The sequence below is a fragment of the Oncorhynchus clarkii genome, chromosome 13, assembly GCF_045791955.1.
Source record: "Oncorhynchus clarkii lewisi isolate Uvic-CL-2024 chromosome 13, UVic_Ocla_1.0, whole genome shotgun sequence".
NCBI lineage: Eukaryota > Metazoa > Chordata > Actinopteri > Salmoniformes > Salmonidae > Oncorhynchus > Oncorhynchus clarkii.
The window spans coordinates 4602553-4612089 of record NC_092159.1 but is presented as its reverse complement, the minus strand read 5'-3'; the positions used below and the strand labels follow the sequence as shown (position 1 = coordinate 4612089).

Genomic DNA, 9537 nt, shown 5'->3' with positions numbered 1-9537 from the left:
TACCTCCTATACCCCCCTCCTTCCTCCCCCCCATGCCAGCGTCTACCTCCTATACCCCCCTCCTTCCTCCCCCCATGCCTGTGTCTACCTCCTATACCCCCCTCCTTCCTCCCCCCATGCCTGCGTCTACCTCCTATACCCCCCTCCTTCCTCCCCCCATGCCTGTGTCTACCTCCTATACCCCCCTCCTTCCTCCCCCCATGCCTGTGTCTACCTCCTATACCCCCCTCCTTCCTCCCCCCATGCCTGCGTCTACCTCCTATACCCCCTCCTTCCTCCCCCCATGCCTGCGTCTACCTCCTATACCCCCCTCCTTCCTCCCCCATGCCTGTGTCTACCTCCTATACCCCCCCCTTCCTCCCCCATGCCCGCGTCTACCTCCGATACCCCCCTCCTTCCTCCCCCCATGCCTGCGTCTACCTCCTATACCCCCTCCTTCCTCCCCCTCTCTCACGTCAGAGTGATGGTGTTGAGTTGAGAGTCAGACACGTCGTCCAGAGGCAGCACTCCAAACGGATCAACGACAGCAGCATCATCGTTGTCTCTGGTCAGGTCCGGGGTGGTGGACTGAAATACACAAACAATCAGGACTCAAACAAACAAACAAAGTAACAAACAAAGACGTCAACAAAAACACTCACGTGGTTGTTCTCCTCCGAGCCACCAGGTGTCACTGGAGCCTGATTGTGCCCCTCCATTCCAGGACCTGGCTTTGTGGGGGGAGGCATGGTGGACTCTCCTCTGTCAGCCGGGGCCAGAATGAGTGCCCGGGGGTCGGCCACAGTCCCTACCCCATCTTCAGCCCCCCCCTCTCTCTGGGTAGGTGAGCTCTGAACCTCTCTGTGGTGCTCCCTCTCTGTCCCATCCTCCAGGGAGATAGAGGTAGGGGTGGTGGTGGAGGATGGTGTAGGGGCCCTAGGGGGGCTCTCCTCTGGCTCATTAGACCCACAGCCCCCCCTGTCCCCCTCCTGGTTCTTCTCCACAACCCCCTCTGTGTCTAGCTCTTCTTCCACCAACACCACAGGCTGCTCACTCAGTGGGTCCACCTCCAGGCCGGTCCGGAGACCCTCTCCTGTGACCTGCTCTGTCCCAGAATAAGCCACTTCGCAGGGGTCTGCATGGCTGGCCTCTCCCCCTGACTGAAGCTGCTCCTCATCTAACTTCTCCCCCTCTTCCTTCCTCTGTTCAGTGGTACTCCCCAGAGGAGCGGATGGAGGGAAGAATGAAAGGAGGGACGGATCAGAGGATGATGCTGCTGTAGTTCCCTCTACAGCCACCAGGTTGGCACAACCACCACCACTATCACCACTCTGCCCGATGTCCTCCTCTCTCTCTTTCTCCACTTTCTCCTCCTCCGCTTTCCTCACCAGCACCATCTCTTCTCCCTCCCTCCCTCCTTCCGTCACACTCTTTCGTTCCTTCTGCCACTCTATTCCCCTCCTCTCCCTCTCTCCCAGACCACACATCCCCATTCTCCTTCTCCTCTTCTTCACTGGTTCCTCCACAGATCTGTCCTCCTCCACTGGTGGCCCCTCCCTCCCACCACCCAGACAAACACCTCTGTCATCTATAGCCTCCTGCTGTTCACTGTCGAGCTCCTCCATATTGGGATTTGGGTTCTTCTCTCCACACTGCTCCTCTTCCTTGTCGGTTTGACTGTCCCCGTCCCCAACATTGACCTCCTTGGAGGGAAGCAGGGAGGGCTGGGGTTGGGGCTGTGCTACAGTCAGTGGGTGTGGGGGGAAGCTGAGGAAACTCTGTGTCTTGATGTCTTCTTCTTCTCTACCCTTGTCATCTTTGACAAAGGACTCCACACTATGGTCTTCGTGTGGACTATTTCCACCATCCTGATTGGTTGGAACTGACTCCTCTGTGCCCGCCCGCTCCACAGCCCCTCCAATGGCCTGTTCTCCCTCGAAGCCAGTCACAACCAGACTTTCCTCCACTGGATCCCCCTCTTGCTTGGGTGCAGTGGTATCTCCCGCTTTGTTAGCCTGCTGAGATGGATGAGTAGTACATGCCGTCAGAGGGCAGTGGGGGACTTTAGGAGGAGAGGTGGTGTTTAACACTGTTCCCTCAGTGTCCTGCTGCACACAGCAGAGGAGGAGGAATCAGTTAGAACATAGCAACATTTGAATTGTAACTGACAAACGCTCAACCAGCAAATGGAACTTCTGGTGGCTACCTGTTCTAGGTGTGAGGGCTGTGCTTCCACTGTCTCTCCAGAGGGGGCTCTCTCCTCTGACTCATCACTGCACTTTCTCTTCCTTGACCTGAGTGACCTAGGCTGGGGAGGTGTGAAACCTGGAGAGAAAACATCCACTTCATGCTAAGGAAATGTCCTTTCTTTCACACATACATTAGCAAGCAAACGGGTGGACTGGCAACCTTTTACTTTGTTTTTCAATATCTTGCCAGCAGCATAGCACCCTGCATCCCACTGCTGGCTGGCTTCTGAAGATAAGCAGGGTTGGTTCTGGATGGGAGACCAGATGCTGCTGGAAGTAGTGTTGGAGAGCCAGTAGGAGGCACTCTTTCCTCTGGTCTAAAAACATATTGGTCAGTGATTGGGGTCATTGTCCTGTGTAGGGTGCTGTCTTTTGGATGGGTTGTTAAATGGGGGTTCTGACTCTCTGTGGTCACTAAAAGATCCCATTGCACTTATTGTAAGAGGTGTTAACAAAGGTGTCTGGGATAAATTCCCCATCTGGCCCTCGTACCATCATGGTCACCTAATCATCCGCAGCTTCCAATTGGCTCATTCATCCCTGTAACTATTTCCCAGGTTGTTGCTGTAACTGAGAATATGTTCTCAGTCGACTTACCTGGTTAAATTAAAATCTCAGATAAATTCAACTATGTTGGATGAACGTTTTATGTCCAGGTATTCACTTTAGGAATGAATGATTTCAGCCAATGAAAGTATTGGAGATCGTTTTAAGCCCCAATATACAGTTGATGTGAATTTAACGGGGGTTATTTCCGTCTTACTTGTGGTTTGCTTTTGTTTTTTGGTCATCCTCCCAAGCTAGCTCTTCCAATGCTATGCAAAAACAAAACAGAGACAACGTGTCAGTTGGCTAAGTTAGCTAACAATGATTTGCCAATAATATCAGATATCACGACACTGACAAAACATCTCATTCAAAACAAAGACAACTAGCCAATAACATCTATCTAGCTAATACTTTTGAATTTTGATGGGAGATCTTAGTTTCTCCTCAAGCTCTTGGTTTGGTCACAACTGTAGGTAGCTAGCCTACCTGGCAGTGTAGATCAAGACGGATTGTGAGTGGTCTCTCTTGCTAGCTAGCTATCAAACTTTTAACACTCTCACTGGAACATATAGCTACAGTGCATACCAAGCACAACTGTCTTGCTAAGATTAAAACAAATCTAATGTTCGGTGACGAATATAAGATTTTTTTACATATAACTTTGAATATTTTTCACCGATTTCTGGGCGTGTTCTTCAAACGCAGTAAAGCGAGGTAGTCGCGTTGCCAATGGTTACCCAATGCAGGAAGTAGGAAGTAGCCAATGTACACACCTTTTCGTGTTTTTAATAGCTCTCTAACTAGCAATACTTTATACGTGACTAGGGTTCTCTCGTATGTTTTCGAAATGATCGGTCGTCGTATGGAATAAGAAAGCGCTCACCATATGGTCCGTGGATAACGTATGACAAGGTAAAACAAAGCTTTTAGTGGCAATGTTTACAAATGACATGGCAGCTTATAGCAAGCTAACGTTACCTTGTTAACAAGCTAACTACTACAAGTCAGAGCTGCTCAACATCGAATGAGGATAAACAACATTTGTGCCATGGATGATACTATGAATTTGCTGTTGATAGCTAGCTAACTGCTAACGTCACTGTACTCATTTGTTGCTAAGCGTTGTCAGAGACTGACACAAAACGTGAGCAGTCAACGAATGTGTTATTAGCAGCCATGATATCAATGAAACGTATCCAACTAGCTAAATGCAGTGTAAATTCAACAGAGTCCTGTAGCTAGCTGTCCATTTTTTGTCTGTCAACGCGTGTACGATAAAAGCTGAATGTAGCTATCTACTGGAACTATTTGCCACATGTTACAATAGATCTCTTTGGTTCTGCTGTGTTGTTGTAGTTGTGCCACAGGTCCGTTGACAAGGTTCTCTCCATGAGTCACAGTCGGAACCCCCCGCCCAGGGGACAGGGGGCAGCGCGAGCCAAACAGGTAACGTCATTTTGATCATTGATTTGATAACTGTAAGTCAAGTTGTCATTGATAACACCAGTCATTTGTGTTTTCAATTCTCTTTCTTTCTCCCTCTCTTTGTCTCTGTAAGATGGGGCTGCTCCTGGATCTGTCTCCGGATGGAGGGATGGATGGAGGAGGAAATGAAAAAGAGCTGGAGGCGGAGCTCCTGGCTCTGATGGGCGGGTCCCATGGGAAGAAAGGGACAGGAAAAGGTGAGGATCATCCTATTCTTCACCATCATCATCATCCTCACCCATTATCTTCTCCCAATCTTGTATGAAATAACTTCCACAGACCCTACCACTAGAACCGGGTTGATACCGTGTGTGTGTGTGTCTGTCCTGCCTGCCTGCCTCTCCACAGCTCCAGTTCCCATGGCTGATATCGAGCGTATGGCGGCTCTGTGTATGAAGGACCTTGATGAGGATGATGATGATGGGGATGATGATCTGGAGGATGATGATGATCTCCTGGTATCCACCATGTTTACACTCCTCTTCACACTTCTCTTGTCCTTTATCTTCCTCCTATCTGTTGTTGTTTCATTCCCAATGGCAACACTTTTCCTGAATTGTGTGTGTGTGTGTGTGTGTGTCTCTTTCTCTCTCTCTCCCTATCTCTGTGTGTGTGTGTGTGTGTGTCTCTCTTTCTCTCTCTCTCCCTATCTGTGTGTGTGTGTGTGTGTGTGTGTCTCTTTCTCTCTCTCCCTATCTGTGTGTGTTTTATGCATTTATGTGTCTTTATCCATCCCCAGGCTGAGCTGAATGAGGTGTTGGAGGACGATGATGTTGAAGAGGTTCAGAAACCTGCCACCACTCCAAGCTCTAACTCCACCCCCCGCTCCACCCCCAGCACTCCTAGTGGTGCAACCGGGCTGGAGGCCTGCCTGGCTGAACGCATTGACATGTACCAGACAGCCATCTCCAATGCTAATGCAGAGGGGGAGACCAGCAAGGCTCGCAGATACGACCGCGGATTGAAGGTGAGCCAGAGACCATGGGCTGGTTGTATGATGATGTGTCTCAGAGTAGGAGTGCTGATCTATGACCAGTTTTTCCCTTAAGATTATAATGAACAAGATTACTGGACAGGATGGACCTGATCCTAGATCAGCAATCCTATGAGACGCTTGATACATGCGGCTCCAGGAACATGAATTACCCCAGATTCATCTAGCCATATGTAAACCTGTGATTCGACATGTGAAGGTCTACTTTTCCAGTCAGCTGAATTGTATGTTTGCTTGCTTGTTGTCTCCCCCTAGACGTTGCAGTCCATGATGACGTCAGCCAAGAAAGGAAAACCGGTCAACGAAGAGGAAATCCCGCCTCCTGTCTCCACAGGTGGAAAGTCTGCCCCAGCCCCCGTGCAGCAGCCTAAACCAATCAAAGAGCGGGAGCTGCCAACCCCAGTGCTGACGCCCTCCCCGTTCACCAATCAGAAGCCTCTGAGGGAGGCTCCGCCTGTTGCCCTGCCTCCTAAGCCCCGTCTCCTGGTCCCTCCTCAGAAACACACTGCCGTTACCCCGGATACACCTGCTATCTCCCCCCTCACCCCCATTCAACCAGACGCACGACACTCAGGTAGACCACACATACACCTTTTTGAAGACAGATACTAGCCTGTAAATGTCAACGCAGTCCCCTAAGCACTGGAACATTCTGGTTGTTATATCACTCTCTATCCCCCCTCTCCTCTCTCTGTCACTCCTATCTCCCTCCTCTCCTCTCTCTCCCTCCTCTCCTCTCTCTCCCTCCTCTCTCTCTCCCTCCTCCCTCTCTCCTTCCTCTCTCCTTCCTCTCTCCTTCCTCTCTCCTTCCTCTCTCCCTCCTCTCTCCCTCCTCTCTCCTTCCTCTCTCCCTCCTCTCCTCTCTCTCTCTGTAGAGTTGAAGCAGTGTGTTCTAAACAGACAGAGGGAGTATAAGCTGGCAGCCCTCCATGCCAAGCAGGGAGGAGAGTCAGAGCTGGCCAGACAACACTACCACATCGCCAAGGTACCCCACACACTAGGGGTTAAAGGACCTCCACTAGAGGTTAAATGACCTCCACTAGAGGTTAAATGACCTCCACTAGGGGTTAAATGACCTCCACTAGGGGTTAAAGGACCTCCACTAGGGGTTAAAGGACCTCCACTAGGGGTTAAAGGACCTCCAAGGACCTCCACTAGGGGTTAAAGGACCTCCCCTAGGGGTTAAAGGACCTCCCCTAGGGGTTAAAGGACCTCCACTAGGGATTAAAGGACCTCCACTAGGGGTTAAAGGACCTCCACTAGGGGTTAAAGGACCTCCACTAGGGGTTAAAGGACCTCCACTAGGGGTTAAAGGACCTCCTTGGACCTCCACTAGGGGTTAAAGGATCTCCACTAGGGGTTAAAGGACCTCCACTAGGGGTTAAAGGACCTCCACTAGGGGTTAAAGGACCTCCACTAGGGGTTAAAGGACCTCCACTAGGGGTTAAAGGACCTCCACTAGGGGTTAAAGGACCTCCACTAGGGGTTAAAGGACCTCCTTGGACCTCCACTAGGGGTTAAAGGACCTCCACTAGGGGTTAAAGGATCTCCACTAGGGGTTAAAGGACCTCCACTAGGGGTTAAAGGACCTCCACTAGGGGTTATTGGACCTCCACTAGGGGTTAAAGGACCTCCACTAGGGGTTAAAGGACCTCCACTAGGGGTTAAAGGACCTCCACTAGGGGTTAAAGGACCTCCACTAGGGGTTAAAGGACCTCCACTAGGGGTTATTGGACCTCCACTAGGGGTTAAAGGACCTCCACTAGGGGTTAAAGGACCTCCACTAGGGGTTAAAGGACCTCCACTAGGGGTTAAAGGACCTCCACTAGGGGTTAAAGGACCTCCACTAGGGGTTAAAGGACCTCCACTAGGGGTTATTGGACCTCCACTAGGGGTTAAAGGACCTCCACTAGGGGTTAAAGGACCTCCACTAGGGGTTAAAGGACCTCCACTAGGGGTTAAAGGACCTCCACTAGGGGTTAAAGGACCTCCACTAGGGGTTATTGGACCTCCACTAGGGGTTAAAGGACCTCCACTAGGGGTTAAAGGACCTCCACTAGGGGTTAAAGGACCTCCACTAGGGGTTAAAGGACCTCCACTAGGGGTTAAAGGACCTCCAAGGACCTCCACTAGGGGTTAAAGGATCTGACCTGCCTATACTGTGCCCCCTCTCTCTCTCTGTCCCTCGCTAGCTCGCTATGAAAGATTTGAGTGTTTGTGTACGGTAATCAATCATTCTCCCCCTATCTAAAAAATACTGAATCGTAAGAGTTGATTCCTAGCGAAATCGAATCGTGACACTCAGAAATGGAAGTTGACACCGGGAGTCGAGGAATCAATTATTTTGAAGTCGACTCTCCACCACTACGTCGTCATCGTTAACAGTGTCAGAAATGGCAGAGAAAGACGAGGCAGCAGTGAGGTCCTGTAAAACCTGTAGGAGTTAAATGAGAAGGACACGCACACTTTCCCAGGTGGAATGTTCTGGTGGGAAAAGTGCCCAACTGTCATACTTGAGTTAAAGTAAAGATACTTTAACTGAAAATATCTCAAGTCACTCTGCAAAATACTACTTGAGTACTATCAAAAGTAAATGTAAAAATCATTTCAAATTCCTTATATTTAGCAAAAAAATGTCATGTTTTTTTAAATGTACAGATAGCCAGGGGCACAGTCTGACATAATTTACAAAAGATGCCTGCCTGTGTGTTTAGTGAGTCCGCCAGATCAGCAGCAGTAGGGATGAGATGTTCTCTTGATAAGTGTGTGAATTGGACCATTTTCCTGTCCTGCTAAGCATTGAAAGTGTAACAAGTACTTTTAGGAGTCAGGGAAAAGGGAGTAAAAAGTCCATTGTTGTCTATAGGAATGTAGTGTTGTACAAGTAAACAAGGTAGTGTTCCTGTCTGACTAGATGCCAGCTGCTGCATTGCATCAACCAATAGCTGCGTGCCACATCATCGACTGCTCAGTCTGACATCAAGTTGCTGTATCACATGATGTGTTTAGCTGATATGTTCAACACCTATCCCAGTGGAGGCTGTTGAGGGGAGGACGGCTCATAATAATGGCCTGAACGGAGCAAATGGAATGGCATCGAACACCTAGAAACCTTATGTCTGATGTATTTGATACCATTCCACCTATTCTGCTCCAGTCATAACCACGAGCCCCATCCTCCCCAGTTATGGTGCCACCAACCTCCTGTGACCTATCCAGCCATTGTGAGATCTGGCATGTTGGCAATGTACAGGAACACACCCACCTGACTACACCTCTCCACCTCCTCTCCTTCTCCACCACCTCCTCTCCCTCTCCACCACCTCTTCACCTCCTCTCCCTCTCTACCTTCTCTCCCTCTCCACCACCTCTCCACCTCCTCTCCCTCTCCACCACCTCTTCACCTCCTCTCCCTCTCCACCACCTCTTCACCTCCTCTCCCTCTCCACCACCTCTCTACCTCCTCTCCCTCTCCACCACTCCCTCTCCACCTCCTCTCCACCTCCTCTCCCTCACCTCTCCTTCTCCACCTCCTCTCCACCTCCTCTCCCTCTCCACCACCTCTTCACCTCCTCTCCCTCTCCACCTCCTCTTCATCTCCTCTCCACCACCACCTCCTCTCCCTCTCCACCACCTCTCCATCTCCTCTCCCTCTCCACCTCCTCTCCCTCTCCTCTCCCTCTCCACCACCTCTTCACCTCCTCTCCCTCTCCACCTCCTCTCCCTCTCCACCTCCTCTCCCTCTCCACCTCCTCTCCACCACCACCTCCTCTCCCTCTTCACCTCCTCTCCCTCTCCTCTCCCTCTCTACCACTTCTTCACCTCCTCTCCCTCTCCACCACCTCCTCTTGTACAGAAACTAGACCCAGTCGTAGAGGCGTTGGACAGAGGGGAACCAGTGGACCTCAGCTCTCTACCTCCCCCTCCAGGTGCGCTTGGTTTATCAATGACACCCTATTCCCTATATAGTGCACTACTTTTGACTAGGGCCTATAGGCTGCATTTGAAACTCATCCCTAAAGACCTGCTAGAGACTAGAAGACCAGGGTCTGTATTCATAGTGTCTGTCTCATCCCTAAAGACCTGCTAGAGACTAGAAGACCAGGGTCTGTATTCATAGTGTCTCAGTCTCTGAGAGAGTGTTGATCTGGGATCAGTTTTCCCTTTTAGATCACAATGAAAAAGAGGACATGGGGAACCTGATCCTAGATCAGGACTCCTACTCTGAGACACTTCGTACATTCTGCCCTGACCCCTAAACATCTGATCTCAACCCCCCCG

General features: G+C 50.4%; 1 protein-coding gene across 2 annotated transcripts in view; it reads left to right on the top strand.

Moving 5' to 3' along the window:
* Window positions 1-4400: 4400 nt before the first annotated feature.
* Window positions 4401-9537, top strand: part of LOC139424307 (coiled-coil and C2 domain-containing protein 1A-like) — a 47535-nt gene continuing 42398 nt past the window's right edge. The window contains exons 1-5 of one of the 2 annotated variants that reach the window (XM_071176011.1): window positions 4401-4720; window positions 5002-5229; window positions 5512-5830; window positions 6132-6241; window positions 9113-9185. In XM_071176011.1, the coding sequence (XP_071032112.1) occupies window positions 4436-4720; window positions 5002-5229; window positions 5512-5830; window positions 6132-6241; window positions 9113-9185 (1015 nt within the window). In that variant the 5' untranslated portion in view covers window positions 4401-4435. The remainder of the gene's footprint in view (window positions 4721-5001; window positions 5230-5511; window positions 5831-6131; window positions 6242-9112; window positions 9186-9537) is intronic. The other variant, XM_071176012.1, reaches the window with a different exon arrangement.